The sequence below is a fragment of the Oenanthe melanoleuca genome, chromosome 10 (assembly GCF_029582105.1).
Source record: "Oenanthe melanoleuca isolate GR-GAL-2019-014 chromosome 10, OMel1.0, whole genome shotgun sequence".
NCBI classification, from domain to species: domain Eukaryota; kingdom Metazoa; phylum Chordata; class Aves; order Passeriformes; family Muscicapidae; genus Oenanthe; species Oenanthe melanoleuca.
This window is the reverse complement of record NC_079344.1, coordinates 744,780-759,687: the sequence shown is the minus strand read 5'-3', so window position 1 is coordinate 759,687 and position 14,908 is coordinate 744,780. Positions and strand designations below refer to the sequence as shown.

The 14,908-nt window shown below is 50.1% G+C and overlaps 1 protein-coding gene across 3 annotated transcripts in view; it reads right to left on the bottom strand.

Moving 5' to 3' along the window:
* Positions 1-961: 961 nt before the first annotated feature.
* Positions 962-14,908, bottom strand: part of UACA (uveal autoantigen with coiled-coil domains and ankyrin repeats) — a 28,828-nt gene continuing 14,881 nt past the window's right edge. For 2 of the 3 annotated variants that reach the window (XM_056500120.1, XM_056500122.1), the window contains exons 7-18: positions 14,713-14,819; positions 11,882-12,063; positions 11,114-11,151; positions 10,951-11,034; positions 10,457-10,564; positions 8,878-8,976; positions 8,649-8,685; positions 8,007-8,059; positions 4,263-6,905; positions 3,649-3,801; positions 2,602-2,667; positions 962-2,531 (exon numbers count right to left, since the gene is read on the bottom strand). In XM_056500120.1, the coding sequence (XP_056356095.1) occupies positions 2,460-2,531; positions 2,602-2,667; positions 3,649-3,801; positions 4,263-6,905; positions 8,007-8,059; positions 8,649-8,685; positions 8,878-8,976; positions 10,457-10,564; positions 10,951-11,034; positions 11,114-11,151; positions 11,882-12,063; positions 14,713-14,819 (3,642 nt within the window). In that variant the 3' untranslated portion in view covers positions 962-2,459. Of the gene's footprint in view, positions 2,532-2,601; positions 2,668-3,648; positions 3,802-4,262; positions 6,906-8,006; positions 8,060-8,648; positions 8,686-8,877; positions 8,977-10,456; positions 10,565-10,950; positions 11,035-11,113; positions 11,152-11,881; positions 12,172-14,712; positions 14,820-14,908 lie in introns of all 3 variants that reach the window. The other variant, XM_056500119.1, reaches the window with a different exon arrangement.

Here is a 14,908-nt window from a genome sequence, read left to right as displayed (position 1 = left end):
AATCCCCCATTCCTCAATCCCCATTTCCAGCTCCTCAATCCCTCATTTCCAGAGCCCAAATTCCCAGTTTCTCAATCCCCATTTCCAGAGCCCCAATCCCCCATTTTCCCCCCAGCAGGAGGAATCCCTCCTGAATGTCCAGCTCCTGTCCCTCCTCCCAGCAGGATCTCAGATCCTGCAGCATTTCTCATTTTCTGCCCACTGGGACAGAAGTTCAAACCTTCCAACCCCCAAATCCAGCAAGCTGTACAGTGAGACAAGCAGAAATCTCTGAACTCACATTAATTCCTATCCCAGTCCTGATCCTCCTCAGAGACCCCCCTCCCCTGAAATTCCTCATTACATTATAAAACTCTAACTTGATGCCCTGCTGAGAATTTTTAAATCTTCTCCACTGTGTTCTTAAAGCACATAAGCAAAACCCCCATCACTTAATGAAGTGTAAAACTAATTATTGTGAAATAAAACCAGCTGCTCAGCAAGTGGAAAACCAGCCTGTTTTCATGTCCTGTTTTCCTTTGCAATGGATTCCCCCCCTGCTCTGCAAATGTAAAAATAAATATCCCTCCCAGCAGTGTGCAGCCAGGAGGCTGCAGCCCACCAATGAAACCTGCACAATTTAATGGCCCTTAAATGCTCAACATCTTTTTCTCTTCCTGTAAAACCCATCTGACCTAATGGCTGTGACAATTACATGTATGGCCTTCCTATTAAAAGGTGATTTTCTGAGTTGGCAGAGCAACACAGGCACGAGATGACAGGAGCAGTAAACTCCAACTCCCCAGCCATTCCCTCAAGACAAAAAGGCAAAATTCCCTTTTCCAGAGAGCTGTTACACCCATTTTCCCAGCATTTCCACAACCCACACCTATTAAACCTCAAAACTCTACTGGTGTTTCTTTACCTGAAAAAAAGAATTGACCATTACAATGCAAAAAAGATTAAAAAAAAAAAAAAAAAAAAAAAGAAGAAACTATTTTATTGATGTTATAATATAGGAGAGATTTAGAAAAACATAGCTAGAAGTCCCTGGGTAAGGAAATACAATATCAAAATAGGCCAGTTAGTACAACAAAACAAATCCTCTCCAAGAAATTTCAAGTAATGCAATCATAAAAGATATTTGGCTAAAAAGAAACTCTTTACTCCGAGATGTTTTCTGTAATAACCCTCTAAGAAACTAAAGGAAAGCAGCAGCAGATCTGTTTTACTACAGACATGGATTTAGTAAATATATTAAAGGTATTTCTAGATAAAAACTGCCCTGCACATCCATCACTGTCTGGAACTCCACGTGGCCTCCTCAGTCCTACAAGACTCTGCCCAAAAAGGGAGGAAAAAAGGAGATAAACATAATTCTGCTGGAAAACAGGAGCCCAGGGCAGGAGGGGCAGCCCAGAGAACACAGAGCAGGAACTCTGACTGCAGCCCTGGTTTCTCAGCAGCCTGGAGGGGAAGTTTGGCTTTTGTGCACCAGGATGCCCCATTCCCCTGATGGGGATCAGCAGGAGCTTTTAAAAATCAGACTGAGGTCAGCACTCAGCTTGAACAGCCCCATTTGTTACCAGCTCCTTCTTCAGCCTTCCCTTTGTAACAAATTTCATGGTTTGGTTTTTACACAAAACTTCCTTATGGAAACCATCCTGCAGTTCAGAATGAGCCTTGTTTCATGGGGAGATTGCAGCAATTAAAAACTCTCATTAATCCTCCCTACTGACATCTCCCCCCATAAAAAAGACTGAAGCACCTGATGTACAGCTCAGGCTCCCAGGAGCTGTGTTTGAGAATCCAGTGCCTCAGTGAGTGCTCAGTGCCATCCTGAAGGATGAAATCCTGCCCCTGGCACTGGGATCCAGCTGCTCCAGCCTGCAGCAGTCAGCACTGAAGCACCCAGGAACAATTTAGGGGAGGGACTTTAGTGTTTGGATGGAAAATCTGATTTTTTTTTCAAGTCTTGCAGAAGCAAAGGCACTAAATCTTCAGCTTATATATTAAATAAAGGCTGTAACTTGGCCAGCCAAGTTACAAGAGACACCAGAAGAGCTTCCTGTGTGTGTCACAGCACTCCTGCTCAGCCAGTGTGACAAATGAGCCACTTTCTCTTCATCACTGAGGGACAGCCACAGCTACAACACTCAGCCACACTCCTCTGCAGTTTATTTTTAACCATCCCAGGAGAGTTCAAGTTCAAGGATCAACTGGAGCTTCTGTAGGTCCTGCTTTAATAAGTGGTCAATCAGACATTAAAATAATTTAACCTCTATGTCATCATTTTGACAGTTCTAAAAGATGTTCTAAACTTTTTATCCTTTTCACGAAAAAAGTGTCAGGCCTGAACCACCACAGCCCTGTTTAGTGTTTTATGAGAAGAAGAAGCTGCAGCTTGGAGTTGTGAGGCTGTAACTGCAGCTTTGTCACCACCAGTGATTGAATACCAGAGCTTGTGTCCCAGCAGCAGGTCAGCACACCAGGCCCTGCCTCATCTGGATGATCTGCAGCAGGGCAGCCTGCACATCTTCATCCATGTGGCCCTGCAGGAGCAAATCTGGTCACTGGAGATGCCCAGGCACCCCCCCAGCCCCAGGAGCTGCCCCAGCTCACCTGGACAGCGCTGAGCAGGTGAGTCCTGTACACAGAGATCACCTCCTGGTGCTGCTGCTTGGCATCCTGGGGGGACAGGGACAGCCTGAGTGCTCACAGCTGCAGCAGCTGTAATATCTGCAACAGCTGGAACAGCTGCAGCAGCTGCAATATGTGCAACCCCTGCAACCCCTGAAAAATCTGCAACAGCTGCAACATCTGCAACCCCTGCAACAGCTGCAGCCCCTGCAACAGCTGCAATACCTGGAACACCTGCAACCCCTTCAACCCCTGCAAAATCTGCAGCCCCTGCAACCCCTGCCCCTCCCAGCCCTGCTTTTGGGCACTGCCAGACCAAGCAAAGCTGAGTTTACAGCTTGAGGTTTTATCCTCTCCAGTACCCTTTGGCTGGAAGCTGCCAGGGCTGAGAATCACAGAATATCTGAGCTGGACCCAACTCCTGGCCCTGCACACACTTGTTTCATCAGCAGCTGTTTGGTTAAAACCACCTCACTGCAGAATTGAGAAGAACACCCTGCTGGATGTTTGTGAATCTGAGCAGGAGCAGCAGCACTCACCTGGCTCAGACACAGCTTTACTGAAGTAAAAATCCCAAAATCCCACACTCAGGATGTGCCCCCTGCTCTGCCAGGGCTTCAGGACAAACAACACACCCAGGGCTTGCAGGCAAAGAGCTCAAACCATGAAGAAATTAGCACCTCACCCTTGCAGGGTGAGAGAAAGTGCCTGGCTGGGTTTCTGTGAGGAGTGACTGCACTCACAAATGGTCCTGGCAGGATCACAGCACAGATCCCATCAGCACTAACTCCTGCTTTGCTCATATCCTTTCTAGCTGGAAAAGCTGCCAAGTGCTGCAACTCAAACTGAAGAGGAAAGCAGAAAAATTGACAGAGAAGCAAGAACTCAGGGGGAAAAAAAAAACCAACAAACAAACCAAGGAAAGAATGGACAGTGCACTTGTGAAGTGTGAGGCTGCAGGGCACATGCACATTTCCCTGTTTACACAGGGAATTAAGCACTGCTACTGCACCTTGGGAGAGCACTTACAGCCAGCTGCTGCTGGAGTGTTTTCACTTGGCTCTGGAGCAGTTCCACCTGCTGGCTGTGCCTCTTGGAGGGGATCCCAGTGGTGTAAGTCAGCTGGGACAGCCCATTGAGAGCCTGCTTCAGCCTCTCCACGTCGTTCAGCAGCTCTGTGATCTGCACAAGGAACCGACAGAGAACCTGTGAGCAAACTGCTCTGGGACATGCTCTGCAGCCTGGTGGAGCCCAGCAAGCTCTGAGACAGGGTGTGACATTTCTGGCATGCTGGCACTGGGGTGAGGCAGGTACAGACCCCGCAGGCAGCAGGGACACAGGGGGCTGAGCAAGGGGAGGATCTCAGGAAATTCCAGCTCTAACTTCTAGGAACAACAGTGACTTTTTAAATGGCAAGTCAGAGATGCCCAACAAGCACAGCTCCAGTGGAAGGAGGGGCTGGTATCCCCAAAAGTCTGAAGATTTAACAGAAGTTAAATACTGCACCATGCCAAGAACATGTAAGGGACTGGAAAAACTTTGCATCATGCAAAGTCAGGATTCAATCTGCTTTGGGCTGGGACAGCTCAGGAGCTGCAGCCCAGCCCCTGAACAGCAGCAGGAGCACGAACCCCAGAGCTCACCTTGTTGTCCTTGGCCTCCACCTGCTCTGCAGACTCCTGGATCCTCCTCTGCAGCTCGAGGATGGTTGTCAGTGACCTGTCACACCTCTCCTTCTGGTCCCTGATCTCCTGCTCGATGCTGCAGCTGCGCAGCTGCAGCTGCTCCTTCTCCTCCCTGAGGCTCAGCTGGCTCCTCCTGGCCTGCTCGGCCTCCTGGCAGGCCTGCTCGTACCTGTGGCTCACGCTGGCCAGCTGGGCAGCCATGCTGCTCACCTGGGCCTCCAGGGCGCTCTTGATGGAGCTGTACTCTGCCCTGGCCGCCTGCTGCTGGCTCTGCAGCTCTGCCACAGCCTGCTGGCTCAGCCCCAGCTGCTCCTGCAGCCTCAGCACCTCCTGGCTGCTGGCCCTGCTCTCTGCCTCCTTCTGCTGCAGGCTGCACCTGACAGCACTGATTTCTCCCTCCAGCCCTTCCTTCAGCTGGGTGTATTCCACCAGGGGCACTGAGGATTCCTTCAGGCCAGCCAGCTCCTGCTGCAGCTCCCTGATCTGGAGCAGCTCCTTGCCATGCTGCTCCTGCTCCCTGCCCAGGGCTTCCTGCAGCTCCTCCACCGTGCGGCCCAGAGCCTCCCCCAGAGCCTCCACGTGCCCTGCCAGGACCTGCCGGGGGCCTGCCAGCTCCTCCTGCCCCTCCTGGCCCCCGTGTTTCCTCAGCAGAGCCCTCAGCTGCTGGTTGAGCTCCTCCATCCTGCTGGCACACAGCTGCTCCAGCCGGTGGGACTGCTCTGCCAGGACCTGGTTGTGCTGCAGGTCCTGCTGGATGGACACCACCCCGCTCCTGAGCTGCTCGTTCTCCTCCCTGCACCTCTGGGCCTCCTCCTGGCTGTGCCTGCAGCTGTGCTGCAGCTGCTGCAGCTGTGCCCTCAGCTCCTGCAGCTCACAGCCCTGCTCCCTGTCCTGCAGGGCACACCTGGACCTGATGCACTCCTGAATGGTGTCCAGCTCCTTCTTCTGGGCCTCAATCTCTGCGTGCAGCTGGAGGATTTCATCCTGGCCCCTCTCCTGCTCTGCCCTGACGGCAGCATTCTTCTCCTGCAGCTCCTGCACACTTTGATTTAAAGTCTTCACCGTGGTCTCGTGATCTTTTAAGCTTATATACTCGGTTTTTAGTTGGTTCTGTAAGACTTTCACCTTGTTTTTCAAAGCTCCATTTTCTTCAGTTACCCTCAGGAACTCTTGCTTTATCTCTCCAATTTTGCCCTTGAGATCTGACAGCTCCCCGTTGGTTTTTTGCAGGGTGCTGTTGAGGACAGTCTTGACCTCCTCATGTGTGCTGGCCAGCACGTACTGATCCCTCAGGGTCTCCTTCAGCCCCGAGTTCTCAGCCAGCAGCTCCCCCACCTTGGCTTGCTCCTCCTCACATTTCTTCTGGAGCTCAGCAAGCTGCTTTTCAAGCTCCATCCCATTGGATTTTAAAGCTTCCACCTCCTTCCTGTGCTGCTCTGGAGACAGGTACACAGCTTGGAAGTGGCTGATATTCTCATTTAAAGAGTTCTTCTCTGCCAGCAACTTCTCAGCTTCTGCTTTGCTTTCATTGTACTTCTTTGTCATTTCAAAAAGCTTTTTTGTCAGGTCACCCACAGCCAGATCGTTTGTTTTCTTCAACTCCTCATGAATTTTTAAAGGCACATTCTGGCTTTTAATTTCAGTTTTTAGCATCTGGACTTGCTGCTTCAGCACCTTGTTATCAGCCTGCAATCTTTCCAGCTCCTTCTGCAGAGTCTCATTCTTCCGTGAGAGCTCAGCAATTGCCTTCCCCAGCTCCTCCTTCCTCTGCTCAAAGCCACTCCTCATCTGCTGGTGCTCCTCTGGCTGCACACACTGAGCCAGCTGAGCCCTCTGGCTCTCACACTCCCTCTGTAAAAGCCCCAGCTCTGCCTGCAGCTTCTCCCTCTCCCCCTGCACCTCTGCCAGCCTCCTTGCTTTCTCACTCACCTCGCTGGCCAGCAAACTCCTCATGTTCTCAAACTGCTCTGTGCTCACAGACTGGGCCAGTTTGGCCGCAGTGTCTCTGAGCTGCCCTTCCAACTCTGTCACGTCCCTGCCCCTTTTCTCTCTCTCCATCTCCAACTTCACAAGCTCCTTCTGCAACTTCTTGTTCTCCTCCAGCAGCCTGCCCTCGTCCCTCTGGAACTCTGCCACCAGCAATTCGTTCTGCTTGATCTGGTTCCTGAGTTTCCCCACCTCAGCAGAGGCTCCCTCATACTTGCTTTTCATCTCCTGGAGCTGCTCCTTGAGCTCCTCTGCCACCTTGCTGCCTCCTGAGGCCCCCTCGCTGGCCAGGTGCTCCTTGAGGGCCAGGAAGTGGCTCTGCATCTGCTTCACTTTGCCCTCAGACTCAAACATCCTCTTCTGCACGTCCCTCAGAGCATCCTCCAGCTGCCTGACCTGCCCATCAGCCTCTGCCTTGCTCCTCTGGCACTCAGAGGCCAGAGCCCTGCACTCTGAGCACTTCAGGGACAGCTCCCTCTGCAGCTTGCTGATCTCCTCCTTGGCTGCCCCAAGGCAGCTCCTCAGGCTCTCCAGCTCCTGCTTCAAACTCTCCTTCTCTGAGCTGGGGGACTGGGCAGGCAGGGACAGCTCCAGGGGCCTCAGCATGGACCTGGACTGGAGGGAAAGTGGCACAAAAAAATGAAAGTTCACGGCTCTGACAGGTCACACACATGTCTTTATTACTTATTATTTAATCTGGCCACTGCCACTGTTTTAATCTGGCCACTGCCACTGTTTTAATCTGGCCACTGCCTAAAATCCATCTGATCTGAGTGTAACATACAGAAGAGATTTCTTTCTTTTTCTTAAAACCACACTAAGTTGTTTTTGCCCCTATTAGAGAACAGGTGTTTCAGCTTTTAACAGCAAAACTCTCAAACAAAGCTGCACATCAGTGCTTCCCAATCATGGAATGGTTTGGGTGGGATTTTAAATCCCAGCCAGTTCCACCCCTGCCATGGCAGGGACACCTCCCACTGTCCCAGATCTCTCCAAGCCCCAGCATTCCAGAGCTGCTCTGGGAATTCCATCCCAGGGAACAATCCCTTCCCAATATCCCATCAAAAGCCAGGGTGGGGCAGGTATAATGCATTCATTCCACTTCCCTTGTTCTGCATTCATATTTAATCACCCATCTGCTAGAACAAATTTAATTTATGAAGACACTGCTCCCACCCCACAAGTGTGTGAAAATAATTTTGTAAGGAATGAGAGCAGAGAATGTCATGGCTAACAGACCCTTCTTGCTGGGAAAAAGTGAGGAATGCAGAAATTTGGAATTCTAGAAGGGTTTGAGTTGGAGGGAACCTTGAAGACCAACTCACTCCACCCCCAAGGGGCTGCTGGACCTTGCTTATACCCAAACTGGTGCTTGAAAAGGTTGATAGCTCCCAAACAGGGAACTATCATACAGCAGGCAGGGAAATTAGATCTTCAAATATGAGCTGAATTTAAATTAGACAAATGTGATGGAGATGAATCCCCAGTTTGCAGAGTGAGTGGGCAGAAGATGTTCAGGAGAGCTCCTGTCATGTGCAGCCCTGCCACAGGCAGGACTCTAGAGGGCACCACAGTTAAAAATAAACAGGGAAAACCAGGAATTCCTCAAAACCCCCTGTTCAGAAGCAAAGCTCAATAAACAGACTTTTATAAGCACATTTAGCTTTCCCAGCACGACTGCCTCACAGCTCCTTCCAGTGGTAAAATATTTATTACCTGGGATTCCACTGCAAAGCCTTGGCCTTGTTTAAGCAATAAATCTTCTTTCCCTGGATTTTCAAAGCAAACAGCGTTTAGTGGTTAAAAACAGTAACACAATCACAAGAACTCTGATTTTCCTGCCCACTGGGGTCACACCAGGCTGAAGGTTGTTTAAATACTTGTTATTAGAACAATTTCTAATTAATTACTGCCTGCAGGGAGAGAAGTGGTTTGCCAGGCTGGGTTCTGGTCCTGCACTCCACAGCCAACCCTCCAATCTCACTTTATCTGCCAGGAGCCCCCCAGTGCCACCAGTGCCACCAGTGCCAGGCAGCCCCAGCCCCTGCAAATGGAACATCCTGCTGCCTTGGGCTCAGCTTTTCTGTTTTCCAGAATCTCTGCTGCTTCTAATCTGAAACTTCATGTTAGGTGTAAGTTCTCTTCACAGGGGGGCTGGACAAAATTCCTTTATAGCAGGAGAATCAAGAAGTGACTGTCACACAAGTGGGAGCTCAGGCAGAGAGAACCCAAACCCTCCATCCCTGTGCTCCAACACCCCCATGCACAGCCGGTATAAACAATAAACAATTGTTTAATGAAACAATTAACCTGAACAATTAACCTGAACAATTAACCTGAACAATTAACTGTACTCACTGTTTGCAAAGTTACCTCCAGACCCTGCAGAGTCACCCTAAAAATCAAGACACAAAAGTAAAGCTGAAAATTCATGTCAAGGTCCTGCTGTGTGTTAAACCAGGGGAGAAGGGGCAGGGAAAGCTTTAGCAATGAGAGAACCATTCAAGGTTTCAGCAATTGAAAATGCTGAAGTATTTCCTGCTGTAAATACCAATTGCTGTATCCCATTTCAAATCACTCCACTCACTTCATAATACTTGAGTTTAGCTTTGAGAGCTTCAATAGTCCTTAAACTTTCCTCCTGCTGCTTTTCCTTGGTAGTCAGGGTTTTCTTCAGCTCATCTTTCTGGAAGAGAAGGAGTGCCACATGCCAGAGCCACAGAAGTGGACAGGTTTGGAAGACACCAAGTAACTTTTTAAGAGTTTAGACAGAACTTCAACCAAGATCAGCACCAAAAGAATCCCTAATTTTTTGTTTCTGGAGTTCTTCTTCAAGGCTGCTCCTCTACAGGAGGAGTCTTGAGTCAAGAATATGCACCAAAATAACCTTCTAATGTTTAATTAATTCATATTTGTTAGCCTTGCATTGCTGAAATTCACTACAGAGATGTTTAATATTATCAATGTGATGAATATCCTGAATGTGCTTTAAATGAAATGGCAATTATGGGAATTATCTGTAGTAACAGAAATGCTGTGAGGCTGCACAAACTGATCCAGAGCAGCAATATTTCATTTTTAGGCAGCTTTTAAGTATTTAAAACTGCAGAGGGAATAAAAGAAAAGTTGCTGCCCCAACTCCCCAGGGAACACCTGGAGGTCACACATCCTACCTCATTCTCAAGATCAGCTGCAAACATTTGCTCCTGCAAAAATAACAAAAAAAAAAAAAAAAAAAATCCCCCCAAATCATTTCCTCAATGATGTTTAAGGGGCTCTCACAATTCATCAGTGATAAATCCACCCCAGTTTTTAATGCTCCCCAATTTCCATCCAGCTTTATGGCTCTGCTTTTTATTTCTCTGCCCTGGAAATTGGAATATTTCCTGTTTTCCAGCTCAGACACTACTGAGTTTGCAGAAGAAGTTTGCTGATTTTGGGAAGTGACTATTAAGAATTTTGTTTTATAAAGACAATGCTTAAAACAGGAGTTCAGACAAGCCAGTGACTGCAACAAAAAATATTCTTTCTATCCAGGGGCTGCATTTAGGAGAAGCTGCATAAATGTACCTATAAAAAATACAGCACAGGAACAGCCTCCACAAAGCAAAAAACAACAAAAAATCCTCTCTATATTTTACTTTTACTGGTAACACTTTGACCTCCAAAAAGAGGGGAACTTTTTAAAAATCAACATTTCAAATTTGGGTGAGAAACTGTGAAAACCTTTGTTTTCTTGACAGCTGAAGATATTTTTTTTTTCTTTGTAACAGCTGGAAAATCAGCTGATAACAAAGCCCTGCACACTCCACCTGCATTTAATGGAGAGGCTTGGGCAGTTTTTCTTGTACTGAGTTTTTTTTTTTTTAATACTGAAAACATACAGAAAAACAAGTCTAAAGTTTTATTCTAAATTTTTTTCCTTATAGTTTCCAGCAATAAAGTTTCTTTTTATACCATTTAAAATTAAGCCTGTTTTACCTTCCTCCTAATCCTGTCTCACAACAACAACAAAAAACAAAAACAAAAACAAAAAAAAAAAAAAAAAAAAAAAAAGAAATGAATAAACCAAAACCACTACAGGTTTTCCAGCAGGAATGAGTGGCACTCATGGCAGTAATTCCCAGTTTTCCAGGTGCTTTTCCCAGATTTCCAGGCTGCTTTACCTCACTCAGCTGCAGCTGCAAGCCACTGATCCTGTCCAGCAGCATCCTCTGCTCCTCCTGCACTTCCCTCATTCGAGCTCTCAAATCTTGGTTTTCCAACTCCAGATCCTTCCAAGGAAAATATGGAATTAAAAAAAAATAAAGACACTGAACAGCTACTGAGGACTCCAAACCCTGCCTAGCTTTTTAAAGGCTGCAATGAGATGGGAATATTAAAGCTGGTCATTAGAACAATTATGACACAGATTATTTTTAGTGTGAGAAATGTTAACATTCTTGAGAATGTTAAAAAATAAATCTTCCTCATCTGCACTGGTTTCACTGCAGAGGTTAGAGGTAGGAAAGGTTAAGAGAGGACACTGCCAACTATTCATTAGCCAAAATGTGCATTTTTTTCCTGAAAAAGCAGCTCAGCTGCAGCTGGGCAGCCAGAGGTGGCACTGAGGGATCCCAGTGCTGCTCGTTATTTATTGTCATTTATCCTGCCCACCCACCTGAGTGCTGGGCTCCTTCTGCAGGGGTGGCAGCTCCTCCTGTGCTGCTGTGGCCCTGCCCCACTGCTGGCAGCCGCTGGGGACCTGTGGGAGCACAGCAGAACATCCCTGCAGCACCCCACGGGACAGGGCTCAGCAGCAGGGACCTCCCAGCAGCCAGTACCTTCTGCTCTGCCTGCCCTCTCCTCACGCTGCCTCTGCCTGGAACTGCACCAAAACAAGGAAATCACAAATTCAGACTCGTGGACAGTGCCACACATCCAGCTGATCCCATCCCCTTCCCACCCTGGGAGGGCATTTCCAAAATCACCCAATTAATCAAACATGGGAACCCCCACAAGGTTTTCTAGAAGATAAAGGCTATTTATTTCTATAAGATAAAAACTATTTATTTCCATAAGATAAAGGCTATTTATTTCTATAAGATAAAAGCTATTTATTTCTATAAGATAAAAGCTATTTATTTCTATAAGATAAAAGCTATTTATTTCCATAATATAAAGGCAATTTATTTCTATAAGATAAAAACTATTTATTTCTATAAAATAAAAGCAATTTATTTCTATAAGATAAAGATTATTTATTTCCATAAAATAAAAGCCATTTATTTCCATAAAATATAAGCTATTTATTTCCATAAAATATAAGCTATTTATTTCCATAAAATAAAAGCCATTTATTTCCATAAAATATAAGCTATTTATTTCCATAAAATATAAGCTATTTATTTCCATAAAATATAAGCTATTTATTTCTATAAGATAAAGACTGTTTATATAAATAAAGGTAAATAACTCCCATGATCAATAACCCCTTTAAGAGCTGTGCTAAAGCCCCCAAGCCCAAAGCTTTCCCTCCCAAAGTGCTCAGGGGGGCAGAGCTCCCTGGGACACAGTCCCAGCCCCAGGAAGGGGCTGCAGGCTCCTCCCACCTCTGCTGGGATCCTCAAGGGCAGCTTTGACTGAAGCCAGAATGTCGATGTTGTCCCCAATCCTGGCATAGTAAGCAGAGTCATGGCCAAGGCCGTCAGTCAGAGCAGCGTCAGCAGCGTTCCTGAGCAGCACCTCCACGGCATCCCTGCAGCCATACTCACAGCCCAGCATCAGGGCAGTCCTGGGGGAGATGGGCAGGGACCTTGGGCTGAGCCTGGCACCCTGAGCCTGGCACCCTGAGCCTGGCACAGAACTGCAGCCATACTCACAGCCCAGCATCAGGGCAGTCCTGGCAGAGATGGGAGAGGGGCAGGGACCTTGGGCTGAGCCTGGCACCCTGAGCCTGGCACCTTCCCTGTGCCCAGAGCTGAGCCTGGCACCCTGAGCCTGGCACCCTGAGCCTGGCACAGAACTGCAGCCCTGGCACCTTCCCTGTGCCCAGAGCTGAGCCTGGCACAGAACTGCAGCCCTGGCACCTTCCCTGTGCCCAGAGCTGAGCCTGGCACCTTCCCTGTGCCCAGAGCTGAGCCTGGCACAGAACTGCAGCCCTGGCACCTTCCCTGTGCCCAGAGCTGAGCCTGGCACAGAACTGCAGCCCTGGCACCTTCCCTGTGCCCAGAGCTGAGCCTGGCACAGAACTGCAGCCCTGGCACCTTCCCTGTGCCCAGAGCTGAGCCTGGCACAGAACTGCAGCCCTGGCACCTTCCCTGTGCCCAGAGCTGAGCCTGGCACAGAACTGCAGCCCTGGCACCCTCCCTGTGCCCAGAGCTGAGCCTGGCACCCTCCCTGTGCCCAGAGCTGAGCCTGGCACAGAACTGCAGCCCTGGCACCCTCCCTGTGCCCAGAGCTGAGCCTGGCACCCTCCCTGTGCCCAGAGCTGAGCCTGGCACAGAACTGCAGCCCTGGCACCTTCCCAGTGCCCAGAGCTGAGCCTGGCACAGAACTGCAGCCCTGGCACCTTCCCTGTGCCCAGAGCTGAGCCTGGCACAGAACTGCAGCCCTGGCACCTTCCCTGTGCCCAGAGCTGAGCCTGGCACAGAACTGCAGCCCTGGCACCTTCCCTGTGCCCAGAGCTGAGCCTGGCACAGAACTGCAGCCCTGGCACCTTCCCTGTGCCCAGAGCTCTCACAGTCACTCAGGCAATGCTGAAATATTTGTGAAAACTCTGGGAATTTCAGCCCCCCAAAACCCCTGGGAATTCCAGCACCCAAATCCTTCAGATTTTAAGACCCAAACCTCTAGAATTCCTGCCCCAAAAACCTGTGGATTTCAAATTTAGACCTCTGGGAATTTCAGCCTGAAAACTCACCCTGGGAATTCCAGCCCCAAAAACCCTGGGAACTCCAGCCCCCCAAAAACCCTGGGAACTCCAGCCCCCCAAAAACCCTGGGAACTCCAGCCCCCCAAAAACCCTGGGAATTTCAGCTCCCAAATCTTTGGAATTTTGAGACAAATCGAGAATTCCTGCCCCAAAAACCTGGGAATTCCAGCCCCCCAAAAACCCTGGGAATTCCAGCCCCCCAAAAACCCTGGGAATTCCAGCCCCCCAAAAACCCTGGGAATTCCAGCCCCCCAAAAACCCCTGGGAATTCCAGCTCCCAAATCTTTGGAATTTTGAGACACAAACCTTGAGAATTCTTGCCCCAAAAACCTGGGGATTCCAAATTTAGAACTCTGGGAATTCCAGCCCCCAAACCCTGGAATACTCAGCCCTGAACCCTGGGAATTCCAGCCCCAAAAACCAGAGAATTTCAGCCCTGAAAATCTGGGAATTCCAGCCCAAAAACCACGGGGAGCCCCAAAAATGGGAACTGGGAACCCAAAAAACCCAAAAGGAAAGAGAGACTTCCCCAGAGACCCCAAAATCCACCCAAAACACCCCAAATCCACCTGGGACACCCCAAAATCCACCCAAAGCTTCCCAGAATCCCTGCAGGACACTCCAAAAATCCACTGGGTTCACCCCAAAATCCACCCAACACTTCCCAAAATCCCCCAGGACACCCCAAAATCCACCTAAAACTTCCCAAAAATCCCCCCAGGACACCCCAAAATTTACCCAAAACCTCCCACAATCCCCCCAGGACACCCCAAAATCCACTGGGTTCACCCCAGAATTCCCCAGGACACCCCAAAATCCCCCCAGGACACTACAGAATCCCCCCAGAACCCCTCCAGGACACCCCCAGGACACCCCAGAATCCCCCCAGGACACCACAGAACCCCTCCAGGACTCCCCCAGAATCCCCCCAGGACACCCCAGAATCCCCCCCAGGACACCCCAGAATCCCCCCCAGGACACCCCCAGAATCCCCCCCAGGACACCCCCAGAATCCCCCCCAGGACACCCCCAGAATCCACTGGGTTCACCCCAGAACCCCCCCAGGACTCCACCAGGACACCCCAGAATCCCCCCAGGACATCCCAGAACCCCCCAGGACTCTCCAGAACCCCCCAGGACACCCCAAACCCCCCCCAGGACACCCCAAACCCCCCCCCAGGACACCCCAAACCCCCCCCCAGGACACCCCAAACCCCCCCCAGGACACCCCAAAATCCACTGGGTTCACCCCAGAACCCCCCCAGGACTCCACCAGGACACCCCAGAACCCCCCCCAGGACACCCCAGAATCCCCCCCAGGACACCCCAGAACCCCCCCCAGGACACCCCAGAACCCCCCCCAGGACACCCCAGAACCCCCCCCAGGACACCCCAGAACCCCCCCCAGGACACCCCAAACCCCCCCAGGACCCCCAAACCCCCCCCAGGACACCCCAAACCCCCCCCAGGACACCCCAAACCCCCCCCAGGACCCCAAACCCAGCCCACCTGCCCTGCTTGTCCCTGGCGTTGACGTCGGCGCCCCGGTCGATCAGCAGCTGGCAGAGCGCGGGGCGGCACATCTGGGTGGCCAGCACCAGCGGGGTCCTGCCGTCCTGGGGACAGACAGAGGGACAGACAGAGGACAGAGGGACAGGCTGAGGGCAGGGCAGGGCCACAGGGGGGCAGCAGCAGGGGGGGGGCA